Here is a 17313-nt window from a genome sequence, read left to right on the forward strand (position 1 = left end):
AAAGCTATAAATACTCAATTCCCTGTCACCCACATCCATTGTATATTGTGTAAGGTTAGGTTGGGTTAGATCTTGCCTGGCAACTTACAAAGATACACCTCCTGCGGCAGCTTCCTTGGAATTTGCCGTTACATCTCCAGCCTCTGCCAAGGTAAATCCAATTAGACAAACAGTTCGCCACCCAACAAAATCCCTCGTAAATACAGTGTGTGGAGAGCGCTAAATATTCAGACAACAGCATCTTAAGTGAGTCAAACATGAAGGTCACGTACCAGGTCGCTATCAGCACTGGCAATGTGTTCTACGCTGGGACAAAGGATCAAATATCCGTGATGTTAGTGGGGTCACTTGGCAGCTCCGAGAAGGTTCGCATCGGGAACGTGTTTCCTCTTACCCCAGGGGAGGTGAGTACCTCACTATTTGGAGTATTGTGTGCAGTTCTGGTTGCGCCATTACAGGCAGATTGGGGAGGGCTTTGGAGAGGGTGCAGACGAGGTTTACCAGAATGATGCTTGGATTCGAGGTTTCAGCTACGGGGAGAGGGTGGGGAGATGGATTGTTTTCTTCGGAACGTTGGAGGTTACGGGGACGGCTGTTAGATGTATATCAAATGGTGAGAGGCATAGATAAGGTAGACAGAACCCTTTTTCCAGCATGAAATGTCCAACACTAGAGTGCACAGCTAAGAGGTGAGAGGGAGAAAGTTTTTGGGGGAGTGAGGGTGGGGATGGGTTTGTGGAGCGAGTGAGGGTGGAGGTGGGGGGGTATTGGGGGCGGTGAGGATGGGAGTGGAGATGGGGTGTGTGAGGGTGACGGAGGGGGGTAATGGAGGGGTGAGGGTGGGCAGGAGTAACAGTGAAGATGCCGTTTGGGGTTGAGGGTGGGAATGGGAAGGTGAGGATGAGATGGTTGGGGATTGGGGTGTCTGAGTGAGGCTGGGGTTGACAGTGGGTGTGTGTGAGGAGGTGGGGTATTGATGGCTCCGCTTTGCGATGGTCTGAGGGCGGTGGCTTTTTCCCATTTGTGACACAGATCCACAGCATGAAACTGAAGACCAAGTCTGAGCTCGGGGACCTCCTGCTAGTGAAACTCTTCAAGAAGAAGTTTGTGGTGTTTGAGGACGACTGGTACTGCAGTTTTGTGAGTGTGGAAACCACAAACGAACTGACCTACAACTTCCCCTGCTACAGCTGGATCACTGATTCCACCCCGATGGTGATCGTTGAAGGAGCTGGTACGATGTCTTAACATATCCTATAACATAACAAAAAACTCAGTCAGATTGGTGAGGCATGCTCCCATGTTGGTTGGCACAGACAAATTGGGTTGAAGGGGCTGTTTCCATGCTGTGTGACTATCGCAGAATAAATTGAGGAAGACATTGGCCAGTAAATCAGATCTCAGCTGATCATTCACCTTGCCTCGCCTCATCCAGCGATCCCCGTACACTAACACTATCCTACACCCGCTAGGGACAATTTTTACATTTACCAAGCACAATTAACCTACAGACCTGTACGTCTTTGGAGTGTGGGAGGAAACCAAAGATCTCGGAGAAAACCCATGCAGGTCACGGGGAGAACGTGCAAATGCAGTGGAGACAGCATCCATAGTCGGGATCGAACCTGTAGTAATGTAGAAAATCAAGCCTGTAATTTGTTCCATCAGATAAAGCATAAAAAGAACTTTAATTTGACATCTAATTCACTTTCATATCTTCAGTATTAAAAAAAGTTATGGCCATTTTCATACTGTGAAATTAGCATCTTGTTCCCTATTGCTTTCCCATTGACTTAACACAAAAGCTGTGATCGAGGACAGTCAAAAGCCCATAACTTTCTTAAAAATTAAGAGAACTCAATGAAATTTTCAGTTATAGATTGAAGCATTCTGAAACAAATATAAAACATCTTACTTGGATGACCTGAAATTAAAGCATATAATTAGTTAGTTTCCTAATTGTAGCTAATTACAAAATTGACCGTTGTGACGGAAATAGTAATACACACCCAGACTGCCTTGAAAATTCAAAAATGTGATATTCTCAAGATCAGAACTTTCATATTATTGTATTATATGCTGTGTCCGTAACAGATAGGTAAATAAATTACAATTTCTAGCAATAGACCAAGTCTTTATGGAGAAGATCAGTTGCTAGCTAGTACATTGGCATATCATAATCAGTAGTATCATCATACTGTAACCAATAAGCAACTCTGTACACCTTGTTTTTCCTCAACTTTTCAATTTTGGCATTGTAAACTACAGGTTTTTGCTCTTCAAACCACGCATGACATGCCTTTCTGCCCACTACTTTCCCATTAAGAATGTCCTGTAGATCATTACATTTGGAGTAGTTCAAATTCAGATAATCTCTGAGAATGCTGTCTAAATCTGTCTATTTTGCTGGGCATTTGGATTGACAATTTTGCATTTCTTCTTCGGAGACATCTGTTTAAAATGTAAAGAAAAAAAACACTGAACAGCATCAACAGAAACAAGTTATTTGCAATTTTAGAAAAAAGGTAGAAATTATAAAGTTAAACGCTAAAACAAATAGTAAATACCCAACAAAAAATTCATTTTCATCAAATCAATTAAATTCATCTAATCAATTAAATTAATCTAAATTCAATTACTAGATCTAAACATCTGTCCATTTCTTAAGAAAAGGCTAAATTTTTTAAATAGCCTAAGTATCCAAATAACAAACTAATCACATTCAGAAAAGTAATTCACAATATAACAATTTTAAATCTCACTGTCATGAACTTATATGCCAAATGGAAGTGAATCTGTGGAATTCTCTGCCTCAGAAGGTAGTTGAGGCCAGTTCATTGGCTATATTTAAGAGGGAGTTAGATGTGGCCCTTGTGGCTAAAGGGATCAGGAGGTATGGAGAGAAGGCAGGGATGGGATACTGAGTTGGATGATCAGCCATGATCATGTTGAATGGCGGTGCAGGCTGGAAGGGCCGAATGGCCTACTCCTGCACCTATTTTCTATGTTAATGTTTAATTCCCATAAATTAATCTAGAAACATCCACTCTCAATATCAAAATTATTATTTTTTGCACAATACATGTGACTAAAACTTGTGGATATTTAGTATAAAAATATTGATTATGGATAGACAATAACACAAAATATAGACGATTTAGATGCTCTTATGACATGATTGTCCAAAAGAAAAAGAGGATTTAAATCATCTTGCGAGTGGGTAGTTTCTGGAAAGAGGTCAATTGGAACGTTGTCGTTACCGTAGATTTGAAGCCCATATCAGCAGGCAAGACTCTGCCAATTCGTATGGGGCTGTAAAATTTGCATCGTAAAATTAGACTAAAGCCACCCCAAGAAGCAAGATTATATGTGAAATAGACGACACCTTTTGTTCTGTCCTGATATTGCGATCCGTCACGTTGAAGGCGTTGAGGGCATTAGAAGTAGCTTTTTGCTTTATTAAATTGTCCAGCAATTTAAAAAATAAAATTAAAATTAAATAAAAAATAGCAGCCCGAGGAAATCCCTCTCCGACAAGCAATTCAAACCTGCATTTTAATCCCACCCCCCCCAAAGGCTCCGGAGTCGCACACACAGCCACTGGCAGATCTATAGCGCTGCTGAAGGTAGGTTTTGTAACATCGCCAGAACCTGGGTCTCCGGCGCTGCATTCGCTGTGAGGCAGCAACTCTACTGCTGCTCCAAGCTCTCAGAGATAGGGATAGGTTTTGTAAAGCTAGTGCTCTTGGACAGAGAATGACTTTCGGTGTTTGTCCTGATAATCTGTAACTGTTCTCCAGCCCGGAAAAGACACGAGTACAACTCTCCCATCTTGGAACAATTCTGGGTGGATGAAATGCAGAAGAGGCAAGAGGATTATCAGTGAGTAGATGTCGTGCCGAATACCAGAAAGCTTTGATAAAGTGACTGTGGAGAGGATGTTTCCACTCGTGGCATCATCTAGGACAGGAGGGCACAGCCTCACAATATAAAGATGTACCTTTAGAATGGAGGTGATGAGGAGGAATTCCTTTAGCCAGAGGGTGGTGAATCTGTGGAATTCATTGCCACAGACGGCTGTGGAAGCGTCATTGAGGGTCAGTCCTGGGGAGAGGGGTCAGTGTTGGGGAGAGGGGGGTCAGTGTGGGGGAGAGGGGTCAGTGTGGGGGAGGGGGGGTCAGTGTGGGGGAGAGGGGGGTCAGTGTTGGGGGAGAGGGGGTCAGTGTGGGGGAGAGGGGTCAGTGTGGGGGAGGGGGGGTCAGTGTGGGGGAGAGGGGGGTCAGTGTTGGGGGAGAGGGGGTCAGTGTGGGGGAGAGGGGTCAGTGTGGGGGAGAGGGGTCAGTGTGGGGGAGAGGGGGTCAGTGTTGGGGAGGGGGGTCAGTGTTGGGGAGGGAGGGGTCAGTGTGGGGAGAGAGAGGGGTCAGTGTGGGGGAGAGGGGTCAGTGTGGGGGAGAGGGGTCAGTGTGGGGGAGAGGGGTCAGTGTGGGGAGAGGGGTCAGTGTGGGGAGAGGGGTCAGTGTGGGGGAGAGGGGTCAGTGGGGAGAGGGGTCAGTGTGGGGGAGAGGGGTCAGTGTGGGGGAGCGGGGGGGTCAGTGTGGGGGAGAGGGGTCAGTGTTGGGGGAGAGGGGTCAGGTGTGGGGGAGGAGAGAGGGGTCAGTATGGGGGGAGAGGGGTCAGTGTGGGGGAGAGGGGTCAGTGTGGGGGAGAGGGGTCAGTGTGGGGGAGAGAGGGGTCAGTGTGGGGAGAGAGGGGTCAGTGTGGGGAGAGGGGTCAGTGTGGGGGAGAGGGGTCAGTGTGGGGGAGAGAGGGTCAGTGTTGGGGAGGGGTCAGTGTGGGGAGAGAGGGGGTCAGTTGTGGGGGAGAGGGGGTTCAGTGTGGGGGAGAGGGGGTCAGTGTGGGGGAGAGGGGGTCAGGTTGGGGGAGAGGGGTCAGTGTTGGGGGAGAGGGGGTCAGTGTGGGGGAGAGGGGGTCAGTGTTTGGGGAGGGGGGGTCAGTGTGGGGAGAGGGGGTCAGTGTTGGGGATGGCGGGGTCAGCGGGGGGAGGGGGGGTCAGGTGGGGGAGAGGGGGGTCAGTGTTGGGCGAGGGGGGGTCAGTGTGGGGGAGGGGGGTCAGTGTGGGGGAGGGGGGGTCAGGTGTGGGGAGGAGAGGGGTCAGTGTGGGGAGGGGGGGTCAGTGTGGGGGAGAGGGGGTCAGTGTGGGGAGATGGGGTCAGTGTTGGGACGGGGGGGTCAGTGTGGGGAGAGGGGGGTCAGTGTGGGGGAGAGGGGGTCAGTGTTGGGGAGGGGGGGTCAGTGTGGGGGATGGGGGTCAGTGTGGGGGAGGGGGGGTCAGTGTGGGGAGGGGGGTCAGGTGGTGGTCAGCGTGGGGGAGAGGGGTCAGTGTGGGGGAGGGGGGGTCAGCGTGGGGGAGGGGGTCAGTGTGGGGGAGAGGGGGTCAGTGTGGGGGAGGGGGGGTCAGTGTGGGGGAGGGGGGGTCAGTGTGGGGGAGATGGGGTCAGTGTGGGGGAGATGGGGTCAGTGTTGGGGAGAGGGGGTCAGTGTGGGGGATGGGGGGTCAGTGTGGGGAGAGGGGGTCAGTGCTGGGGAGGGGGGTCAGTGTTGGTGGAGGGGGGTCAGTACTGGGGGAGGGGGGATCAGTGCTGGGGAGTGGGGTCAGTGTTGGGGGAGAGGGGTCAGTGTTGGGGGAGAGGGGTCAGTGTTGGGGGAGGGGGGTCAGTGTTGGGGGAGGGGGTCGGTGCTGGGGGCGGGGGCCTGGAACGCATTGCCTGGGGTAAAGACATACAATAATGGCGTTTATAAGAGGCTTTTAGGCACATAGAAGTCCAGGGAATAGAGGGATATGGATCATGTAGAAGCAGATGAGATCAGTTTAACTTGGCATCATGTTCAGTATGGACATTGTGGGCCGAAGGGCCCATTCCTGTGCTGTGCTGTTCCATATTATATTTACTACATTTTCTACAGTGCATCAGAGATTTACTCTGCGTCTCGGCTAGGTACAAATAACAAATTGATTCATCTCTGATTTACTGACCACGTTCACGCGTCCTTAAGGAAAGTCCCGTCTCATGTTTCAGGTGGGCTGAATATGAACCAGGTGTTCCCAACAAAATCCACTATGAGAAGACCGAGGACTTGCCGAGAGATGCCAAGATCCCAGTTGGAAGACCAATGGGCTTTATCCTCTGCATTTTTGAGGGGTAAGTATGGGAACAACATGGGGCGATGCTCAAAATGGGCCCGGTTGGGGATCCTGGTGTGTGTACATGGGGCCCGACTCAGAACATCTCCAGTCTTCTCTGTTCACGGTTCCCTAGTGCCCTTCAACACAGTTCCGCACCCCGCTGCCCACACTTTCATGCTGTCCACGGTTCCCTAGTGCCCTTCAACACAGTTCCGCACCCCGCTGCCCACACTTTCATGCTGTCCACGGTTCCCTAGTGCCCACCCCTCCACTCCCCCCTACTCCCCTCCCCACCTCTCCCTTCCCCACCCCTCCTCACCCCACCTCCTTGCTGTGGCCATTCCCAGGCCTATTCTCACATTACATTCAGCAGTGGGACTTGCAGAGTGACCATGAGGGTGTGACCCCACACTGCAAGCTCCAGCTGTTCCCAGCTGTGGTCTGCGGTTGGGTCGATCAAAACATCTGGATGGCTATGAAACAAACACCTGACATCGGCAGTCATTCATGTCCGGCTAAACTTGTTGCTTCTGTCTTTGTTTCTGTAGCATTTTAAAGCTGGCTCTGGGTGAAGAGAGACCTTCTGCAACTAAGATTGCCCACATAACTCCAATCAAAAGTACGTTTTTCCCCAGAGCCTGAGTCCCAGTGTCTCAGCTGCCCACACCTTTCTTCTACGAGCACAGCCTCAGTATAAAAGGATGCATCTCCAGAATGGAGATGAGGAGGAATTTCTTTAGCCAGAGGATGGTGAATCTGTGGAATTCATTGCCACAGACAGCTGTGGAGGCCAAGTCATTCGGTATTTTTAAAGCGGAGATTGGTCGGTTCTTGAATAGTAAGGGTGTCAAAGGTTATGGGGAAAAGGCAGGAGAATTGGATTGAGAGGGAAAATTAGATCAGCCACGATTGAATGGTGGAGTAGATTCAATGGGCCGAATGGCCGAATTCTTCTCCGATGCCTATGGTCTTATGGACTCAACATCCCATGGTTTCACTGTTGCTGGCTGGTACAGAACTGCCACCACCCATATTGTCACTAACCACTGTGTGTAGGGAGCATCCTGCAGTGAGTTGTGGGTAGTGGGCAGGGCTGTAATGGCCTTCTCTATAATGCCCAACACTGATACCAAGAGGACAAGGACCAACCCAGGCTGGGCATGGCTTCAACGCTGCTGGAAACTCTGCCACTGGTTGGGAAGCCAGAGGTGGAGAGGCAAGTCGTCCCATGTGTGAGGGGAAGGGCCAGTGGAGCAGAAAGCCTCCCAGGGGACTCATCTGACACCCCTTGAACTTCTGTCCAGTGACAATCTGCTCCAAGTGACATGTAGCCTCTAAGAATCTGCTGAGTGGGAGAGACAGATACAGTGCCATAGGGTTAATGCAAGAAATCTTACTACCAAACGTTGATGGTTGGGTGGCACAGTGGCGCAGCTGGTAGACTCGCTACTTTACAGTGCCAGAGACTGGGTTAGATTCTGAATTCTGGCGCTGTCTGTGTGTGTGGAGTTTGCACGTCCTCCCTGTGACCTTGTGGGTTTCCTCTGGGTGTTCTGGTTTCCACCCACACTCGTGGTGATGTGCAAGTTTGTAGGTTAATTGTCTTTTGTGCAAATTGTCCTGAGTGCAGGGAATGGAAGAGAAAGTGGGATAACATAGAACTAGTGTGAAGGTGATTCATGTCGGTGTGGACTCGGTGGGCAGCAGGATCTGTTTCCATGCTGTATCTGAACTAAATTAGAACGAATGTCCATTCTTCCAATGTGGGATGAGATGAACATGTGTCTGTTTTGTTTCCTCAGACTATGTGATGGAGCATTGGCATGAAGACTGGTGCTTTGGTTATCAGTTCCTGAACGGAGTGGACCCCACTCTCATCAAACAGTGTAAAGAGATTCCAGAAAAGTTCCCCGTTACAGAACAAATGGTCGGCCCCTTTCTTGGACCGAATACCAGTCTGCAGCAGGAAGTCCAGGTCAGTCACAACATGGCTCCGAACATCAGTCGTATTTGGAGTACAAGCTCCGACGTTCCAGAGAAAAACAATCCTTGTCTATCCAACCTCTCCCTCGTGGCTGAAACCCTCTAATCCCGGCAACATTCCAGTAACCCCCTCTGCACCCTCTCCAAAGCTTCCAATCTTTCTGGCACTGGGGTGACCAGAATTACACCAATACTCCAAATGCCTTCTATGAATAAACCAGTTCTGAATCCATATGACCATGTCATGCCTCTCAAATTTTATATACTTCCATCAAAACAATCTGTCAATCCTACCTCTCCCTGTAGCTGTAGCCTCAATCCAGGCAAGCCTCCAATATTGCAACCAGCCCTTGGAGGAAACAAGGACTGAGTCAGCTTTGTGTCTGCAGTCTGAGGTTGTCAATGCCCGTGGTTTAATCGAGAAATGTGCTTGTACTAATTAACTCAGCAGTCATTAACAAGACCATTTAGCAGCAGAATTTTGGGAACAAGACTGCATCCTTTCTGGCTTTCTGTTGCATGTGAAACTTGTTTGCTGATGCAGTCCACCAGTTCTTTTCACATGTCTGGTCCTATTCTCATTACAGAAAGGGAATATATATCTTGTTGACTACGAGATGCTGGATGGAATTAAAGCCAATCCGAAAGCTGGCCACGATTATCTCGAAGCACCAATGTGTCTTCTGTACGTGAATCCAATGAACGATCTACTCCCCATTGCCATCCAGGTACGGTCTCTCCCGCCTGCCCCCACCAGCCCTGCTCCTGTATCCTTCACTCTTCCTCCAGGGCTATTCTCAAAGTAACGCCACTCTCATCTTCTGCTGATGAAGTTCTTTGGGCTTTGCATGTCTGAGACTTTCTTCTTCTGTCTTTCTCGTCCTTTCTGTAAATTGATCAATTCTAGGCCTCCATAGAGTCATCCAATGTGGAAACAGGCCATTGTGCCCAACTTGCCCACACCGACCAACATGACCCACCTACACTAGTCCTTCCTGCCTGCGTTTGGCCAATATCCCTCTAAATATATCCTATTCATGTACCTGTCTAAATGTTTCTTAAACGTTGCAATAGTTCCTGCCTCAACTACTTCCTTCAGCAACTCGTTCTATATGTACCATCCTTTGTGTAAAAAATTTACCCCTCGAGTTTCTTTTAAATTTTTACCCCCTCACCTTAAACCTACGCCGTCTGTGGCAATGAATTCCACAGATTCATCACCCACTGGCTAAATACATTTTCCCTCATCTCCGTTCTAAATGTATGTCCTTTAATTCTGAGGCTGTGCCCTCTGGCTGAAGAAAATCCTCCTCATCCTGCTGTCCTCAGTTTAGTTTAGTTTAGAGATACAGCGTGGAAACAGACCCGGGTCTCTGGCACTGTCAGGCAGCATCTCTACCGCTTTGTCACCTCTGCTCTTTGCTGTCACGTCTCACTTATGTCATTCTTCTTGCCTTGGGTTTACTGCAAGAGTCACCTGTGCATTGTGTTATTAACAGATCACCCAGAAGCCTGGGCCGATATTTCTCCCGAGCGACAGCCAGTACGATTGGCTTCTGGCCAAGATGTGGGTCCGTAACGCTGACGTGCAGAATCACCAGCTGGTCTCACACTTGCTCAGGACGCACCTGTTTGGTGAAGTCTTTAGCATCGCAACTTTACGCTGTCTTGCAAGTGCACACCCGATATTCAAGGTACTCCCAGGTCAACCGCAGTGTCTGCTGAACCAAGCAGAGCTTTTGAGCAGTTGGTGGAGAGAGCCGCCAGCTTTGCCCCACTATGACGGTGGAGTTAACCTTCTCCACTCAAGCCCCGGTCAATGTTCTTCCAATGTCTACAGCAGTTGTAGTTGAGAGGCAACCACCCTCCACCATAATGCCGTCCCTCATTCCCCCTCCCTCTATCCACCCCTTCTACATGTTCTCACCCTTCCCCGCTCCCCCTTCATTCTTCATCCCCATTCTCCCTCCTCCCACCCTGTGTCCCCTCCTCCCCTGACATGTCCCCATCCACTCTGTTCCCCACGACCCTCCATCCCCCTTTCCCCCCACAAGCCCTCACCTTCCTCCCCTTACCCGCCCTCCCCCCCACCACAAATAGAAACATCTTGGATTTGGACATTCCCGTTTTGAGCGTTGCGGTGAATGTTTCTGCGAGTGTGTTCATGATGCCCATCAGAACGACTCTTCCACACGTCTGTGTGCCGTCTCCACCAATGGCAGAGTGTTCACTCCCTCCATCGCAGCCAGTGAACACTGGAGCACTTCACATGATGGAGCCACTTCCTCCCTGTGCCCATCCCCCTCAACACGAAGCACAACTGACTGGTGGTGAAGGATACAAAGTACTGGAGTAACTCAGTGCCTTTGGGCAGCATCTCTGGAGTAACAGAGTGCTGGAGTAACTCAGCGGGTCAGGCAGCATCTGTGGAGAACATGGATAGGTGACGTTTCATGTCAGGACCCCTCCACAGTGCTGAGGCCAGGCGCCATCTCTAAGACGCCTCCACATACCTACACTACCCCTTGAGCGTGACCCATAGATGGACCCCAACACCAGGCCGTCATCTCCCAGACTATTCTAATGTCTGGCCTCTGTCGATCTCCCCACCACAGCCTCCAACCTCATCGTTCCACAGCCTCGCACGTCCCACTTTTATTTCCTCCCCAGAATTTGCCCCCTGGCAGACTCATTGTCTCTACCTGCTCTTTCCCCGCTGAGCTCATCTCCTTGATTCCATCCTATCCCCCCCAACCCCTTGTCCAGTCTCCTTCCACCTACATCTGAGGCGCTTCACACACCCTTCAACACTTTGACTGACGGTGAAGTTTGTCACCTCTTAATTTGCCTAAAGTTGCTCAAAGTAAGTTCAAAAACTTTTCACATTTCAGCTTTTGATGCCTCATGTGAAATACACTTTGCACATCAATACTGCAGCGAGGAGTAGCCTTATCTCCGAGGGAGGCGTCTTTGATCTGGTGAGCCTGTTATTCCATATTTGTATTGGAATTTATAATGGCAGTCTTTGCGACGTTCTCAAAGTATAGTTTACGCACTCACGACACACGTAAGATAGTAAAAACGTTGTATCTTGATCAGTTGGTCTTTTATTGAAGTAGTACAGAGCAAAGAAATAATCCGTCACTTTCTAAGTCGCTGTTCCATTCATGTCATAGAAATCATATGAAAGTTTCTTCTTATAAAAGTATGTCGTCTCATTAACTTGTATGTGTCGTCATCATGTGGTGTATGTCGTAAAAAACTATTCTCACCATCCTTCCGACTGAACTCGCAATCTATGAGTCTGCGCTAGTCTCCTCTAGAAATAGATACACCCCTTCTACGTATCAAATCCCATCTACAAAAGTACAGACAAGTAAAAACTAAAAGATTAAAAATGTTAGACATGGCTATAATATACTGACTTAACCTTAATGGCTCCTACAGAAGTATTTAGGATATTGGCTGTTCAGAAATCCTAATTTCACAGTCATACAACACAAAACATCCTTTAACACAAGGAAGCACAGAATATGGTCTACAAAAAATGACACAAATTGCTGGAGTAACTCAGCGGGTCAGGCAGCATCTCTGGAGAACATGGATAGGTGACGTTTTGGGTCAAGACCCTTCTTCAGAATTGGAGAAACAAGAGACTGCAGGTGCTAGAGTGTGCAGTGAAACATAAAATGCTGGAGGAACTCTGGGTCAGACAGCATCTGTGGAGGGAGGAAATGGACAGACAACTCTTTGGGTTGGGACCCTTCTTCAGACACAACTGCTGAGGTGACATAGAACAGTACAAAGGAACGGGCCCTGCAGCCCACAATGTTTAAACCAAACATGATGCCAAGTTAAATTGATCCCACCTGCGTGCACATGGTCCATGTTCTGCTACAACGTCAGTGTGTTGGCGTACAGGCAGAGAGGGGCCGGCAAATCCTACACCATGGTGGGCTAACAGGGCCCTGGACCCCTGGCAACCGGGCTCGACACTGAGCCCGACCCTGACCCCGAGCAGGGGCTCGTACCTCAGGTCAGTGCCTCGACCTCCCGACTCCTGACCCTTCTTCAGACACAACTGCTGAGGTGACATAGAACAGTACAAAGGAACGGGCCCTGCAGCCCACAATGTTTAAACCAAACATGATGCCAAGTTAAATTGATCCCACCTGCGTGCACATAGTCCATGTTCCTCTATTCCCTACATTTCTACAGTACATGCTTATCTTAAACCACTATCGTATCTGCCTCCACCACCACCCCTGGCAACGCTTTCCAGGCCCCCACCTCTGTCTCTGTAAAAAAACTTGGCCTGCACATCGCCATTAAACTTTTAGATAGACACAAATTGCTGGAATAACTCAGCGGAACAGCTGCATCTCTGGAGATAGGGAATGGGTGACGTTTGGGGTCGAGACCCTTCTTCAGACTGAGTCAGGGGAGAGGGAGTTACAGAGATAAGGAAGTGTAAGAAATCAATAGAGATGCAGATCAAGAAAAATGTGGAATAGATTGTTGTTAGCTAGAAGCTGACAACAAAGCAAACAGATGGTGGGAGAACTGGGAAGGGGAGGGATGGAGAGAGAGAAAGCAAGGGCTACTTGAAGTTAGAGATGTCAATGTTCATACCGCTGGGGTGTATTTGCTCAAGCAAAATATTAGTTGCTGTTCTTCCAATTTGCGCTGACAGTGGAGGAGGCTCAGGAAAGAAAGGTCAGTGTGGGAATGGAAGGGGGAGTCAAAGTGCTGAGCAAACCGGGAAGAATCAGGTAGGTTTAGGCGGACTGAGTGGAGGTGTTCAGTTCAATGAGCCATTAACTTTCCCCCTCTCACCTTAACCTCTAACACCCTCTAGTGTTGGATATTTCCAGCCTGGGGAAACGGTTTCTGACTGTCTCTGCCTCATTATGTTAATAATGTGTGAATGATTGGTGGTGGTCGGAGGGGCCGTAGGCGCAGATTGGCAGCCATGCTTCCGTCAGTCCTGCCCAGGGCAGCTGTGGCTACAGAAGTAGCTTACCACCACCGAGTGTGACTGAGGATGTGAATGAATAATGCGATGTAAAGCGCCTTGAGTATTAGAAGGCGCTATATAATCCCATCCATTATATTTATATATATCTATCAGGTCTCCCCTCAAACTCCAACACTGCAGAGAAAACAATCCAAGTCTCTCCAACCTCTCCCCTGTAGCTGAAACCCTCTAATCCAGGCAGCATTCTAGTAAACCTACCTGGCACCCTCCTCAAAGCCTCCACATCTTTCCTGTAATAGGGTGACCAGAACTGCACACAACACTCCAAATGTGACCTGACCAAAGTCCTACAGAGTTGTGTAGGAAGGAACTGCAGATGCTGGTTTACACCAAACAAAGACACAAAATGCTGGAGTAACTCAGCGGGACCGGCAGCATCTCGGGATAGACTGCATCATGACTTTCTACTGAGTTTTTCATCTATTCCAGGCATTCTCCTCCGGAGGGACTGCCATCAAGAAGGTCTTGCAGCGTGGTCTGGAGCGCACTACCTACAAATCTATGTGTCTCCCAGACAATCTGGCTGCTCGAGGAGTGGAAAAAATCCCCAATTATTACTTCAGAGATGATGCTCAGAAGATCTGGCTGGCCATCAACAAGTGAGAGACCACTAACCCTGCCTCGGATATGTCCCCTGCCTTCATCTGATACAGCCTCACCTATTAAAGCCATTTACAGTCATTGAGGGGACAAGGGGTTGGTAGAAGTGTGTTAATTAAGGGACAGAAGGATCCTATTCCACCCTCAGACACCCCATCCACTGAGCAGTGACTGATACCTGAGGTGGTGCTACAGTCACGTACAATCCATGCTTCTGAGTATCATTTCTGCAAGGTGTAGATGGATACTGATGTAACGCAGGGAAATGCCATTATGTAGAGGGCAACACAGTGGGGGTGCTATCCTTGGGCATGGGGCATCTTGGTCAGCGTGGATAAGTTGGTTCAAAGGTCTTTCAGTGTCATGTGTACCGAGATTTGCTTTACCATACAGTCATCCAAAAAAAAGCAACAAGATACATAACTACATAAAGATTAAACATAAACGTAAACTGCCGTGTGAGAATCCCCAGGCACACAGCATAAGCGTAGACTCACAGCCATCAGTTCAAAGGGTCTATTCTCGAGCTGTATGAATCTGTGTGAGGTGTTGCACTTTGAGAGGCCAAATGTAAGTGGAAAGTATACAGTTAATGGCAGGACCTTTTGGATCTTGCGACTTCAAGGCCATAGCTCCCCGAAAGTGGCAACACCACAATTTGGTAAAGAAGGCACATGATAAGATTGCCATTATTGTTGAGGGCACTGAGTATAAGAGTCAGGAAGTCATGATGCAGCTTTATAAGACTTTGGTCAGGCTACATTTGGAGTAATGTGTGTAGCTTCTGGGCGCCCCATTACAGGAAGGACGTGGATGCTTTGAAGAGTTTAGGGGCGGCACTGTGGCGTTGTGGGTAGAGTTGTTGTCTCACGGCTCCAGAGACCTGAGTGTTGATCCTGACTGGGTGCTGTCTGTACAAGAGTTTGTACGTTCTCCTGTGACCATGTGGGTTTTCACCTGGTGTTCCGGTTTTCCCCACACCAAAGACATGCGGGTTTATAGGTTCATTGGCTTTGGTGAAGATTGTAAATTGTCCCTCGTGTAGGATAGTGCTAGTGTAAGGGGTGATCACTGGTCGGCGCCAGACTCAGTGGGCAAAGGGTCCGTTTTCCACTCTGTATCTCTAAACTAAAGTAAGAGTTCATGAGAAGATGCCTGGATTACAGGGTGTATGGAGAGGTTGGACAGACTTGATTGTTTTCTCTGCAGCATCGGAGGCTGAGGGGAGATCTGATAGAGGTATACAAAATGTTCATAGGGCAAGTGTGACACAGTCCTTTTCCAGTGTGTGAGAGCACTAGTTTAGGTAAGAGAGGGGAAGTTTAAGCAAATATGCCAAGTCAAGTTTAGTGATACGGAATGATGAGTGCTTGGGACATGCTTCTGAGGGGTGGTGGTGGATATAGATGTGATACACATGTGTGAGAGGCAGCAAATGAGATTAGTTTAACCTTGGCATCATGTTCAGCATTGACGACAGTGTGGGCAAGGAGACTGGTCTATTGTCTAAATGTGAACAACATTTTCCACCTAGTATGTTATTTTCCCTATCCTTGCTCAATCACTATGCCTTTCATATGCCCCAATGTTTCCTGCATCCTCGTCGACTCTCACCCCTACATGGCCTGTATCCTCCCTCCATCTCCCTCCTGAGGGACAGCAGTTGGAGGGGAGCAGATTTCTGTGCTGGAGTCGGGATGTATGAGGTTTGATGGGACCTACACACAAGACTGGAACTGTAAGATTGGAAGCCTGAGCCTGCAGCTGTTGTGCGGAGAGTGACCCAACTGGGTAAACCTTATCTTTGATCGTTACTCCAGCCATTTCTTTGATATCCTCATCCACAAATCCTTCCATGCCTCTCCCACAGTCTGACCTGCCCTTCTCTCCCTCATTACTCCCCTCTCCTCGCCCCTTGCATCTCGTAACTCGCTCGCAACTCCTCGTTGCTTTCACCCTGTACAGAAGCAAATCCAACAGTGGTCTGGAGTTTTCTACGCCATCCCTCCATAAATGCTCTCCTTCCTTCCTTCAAAGGTTTACAGAAAACATTGTTGACCTATACTACGAGAACGACGCTAGTGTCCAGAGTGATGCTGAACTTCAAGCCTGGGTGGAGGAGATCTACATCAAAGGATTATTGGAAAACCCATTGTCAGGTACTCTTCAAATCTCGTCTTGTTGATCAGTCGATCAACTGCTGTCCACATCCAGACCTCAAGGTCATAAAGGCATGTTGGTCTCCAGTTCATCTCTTGTAACACCTCTGATCTTTCCCACTAGGCTTCCCTTCATCATTCCACTCCCACAGACTGAACTCATCAAGTCCTAACCATGGTCCTCTTCACCTGTACAGGACTGCACTCTTCAGTAAACGTTGGACAGGTCAGCTCGCAGTTCCACGCAATTGACTGCTCCAATGCAACACAATGCACTGAACTGTGAGCCACACAGCAGCAGCAGCATCCCGTGCAGTCTGGAACCTGACCTTGGGTGCTGTCTGTGTGGAGTTTGCATGTCTCCTTGTGACCACATGGGTTTCCTCTGGTGCTCGGTTTCCCCCCCACATCGCAAAGATGTACAGATTTGTAAGTTAATTGGCCGTTTGAAATTGCCCCCTAGTGTGTAGGGATTGGCTGAGAATGTAGGATAACATGGAGCTAGGTTGCACGGTGTGATCGATGGTCAGCATGAACCTCAGTGGGACGAAGGGCCCTTCCATGCTGTATCTCTAAACTAAAACTAATCCCTGATCCATAACCTTTACCAAACCATGGATAACCTTGGACACACTAATGATGCAATGCCCTCATCTCTTCCCATTCTTCAGGGCATGACCCAGCCAAACCAACCTGAACATCACCCTTACACCATTTTATAATAAACTCCAAGCTCCCATTTCCCAACTGTCCTGCCATTTTGGACAATGAGGGGGGATCTTATAGAAACTTACAAAATTCTTAGGGGTTGGACAGGCTAGGTGCAGGAAGACTGTTCCCGATGTTGGGGAAGTCCAGACCAGGGGTCACAGTTTAAGGATAAGGGGGGAAGTCTTTTAGGACCCGAGATGAGAAAAACATTTTTCACACAGAGAGTGGTGAATCTGTGGAATTCTCTGCCACAGAAGGTAGTTGAGGCCAGTTCATTGGCTATATTTAAGAGTGAGTTAGATGTGGCCCTTGTGGATCATGGGGTATGGAGAGACGGCAGGTACAGGATACTGAGTTGGATGATCAGCCATGATCATATTGAATGGCGGTTCAGGCTCGAAGGGCCGAATGGCCTACTGCACCTATTGTGTATGTTTCTCTGTATGGAAAGACACTTGAATTGGTACATGGATAGGAAGGTTAGAGGAATATGGATCAAATGCAGGCAGTAGATGCCGTAATCTTGGTCGGCATGTGCAATTCGGGCTGAAGGGCCTGCTTCCATGCTATGCATCTATGGACTATGGGTCCTTAGGCTTAAACGTGGCCTGTCCATTCCCACCTCAGATGCTGCCTGA

The 17313-nt window shown here is 48.7% G+C and overlaps 1 protein-coding gene and 1 long non-coding RNA gene across 2 annotated transcripts in view; one reads left to right on the forward strand and one right to left on the reverse strand.

Moving 5' to 3' along the window:
- Positions 1 to 17313, forward strand: part of LOC116969451 (arachidonate 5-lipoxygenase-like) — a 19482-nt gene continuing 2169 nt past the window's right edge. The window contains exons 1-12 of the mRNA XM_033016352.1: positions 1 to 404; positions 1033 to 1234; positions 3801 to 3882; positions 6078 to 6200; positions 6733 to 6803; positions 7987 to 8159; positions 8755 to 8895; positions 9667 to 9861; positions 11059 to 11145; positions 13635 to 13804; positions 15843 to 15964; positions 16089 to 16190. Of these exons, the coding sequence (XP_032872243.1) occupies positions 258 to 404; positions 1033 to 1234; positions 3801 to 3882; positions 6078 to 6200; positions 6733 to 6803; positions 7987 to 8159; positions 8755 to 8895; positions 9667 to 9861; positions 11059 to 11145; positions 13635 to 13804; positions 15843 to 15964; positions 16089 to 16190 (1615 nt within the window). The 5' untranslated portion in view covers positions 1 to 257. The remainder of the gene's footprint in view (positions 405 to 1032; positions 1235 to 3800; positions 3883 to 6077; positions 6201 to 6732; positions 6804 to 7986; positions 8160 to 8754; positions 8896 to 9666; positions 9862 to 11058; positions 11146 to 13634; positions 13805 to 15842; positions 15965 to 16088; positions 16191 to 17313) is intronic.
- LOC116969453 overlaps positions 13972 to 17313 on the reverse strand; it is an 18890-nt gene continuing 15548 nt past the window's right edge. Inside the window, exon 3 of the long non-coding RNA XR_004410760.1 lies at positions 13972 to 13983. This is a non-coding gene — a long non-coding RNA (uncharacterized LOC116969453). The remainder of the gene's footprint in view (positions 13984 to 17313) is intronic.

The sequence above is a fragment of the Amblyraja radiata genome, unplaced genomic scaffold (assembly GCF_010909765.2).
Source record: "Amblyraja radiata isolate CabotCenter1 unplaced genomic scaffold, sAmbRad1.1.pri S43, whole genome shotgun sequence".
Lineage (NCBI taxonomy): Eukaryota > Metazoa > Chordata > Chondrichthyes > Rajiformes > Rajidae > Amblyraja > Amblyraja radiata.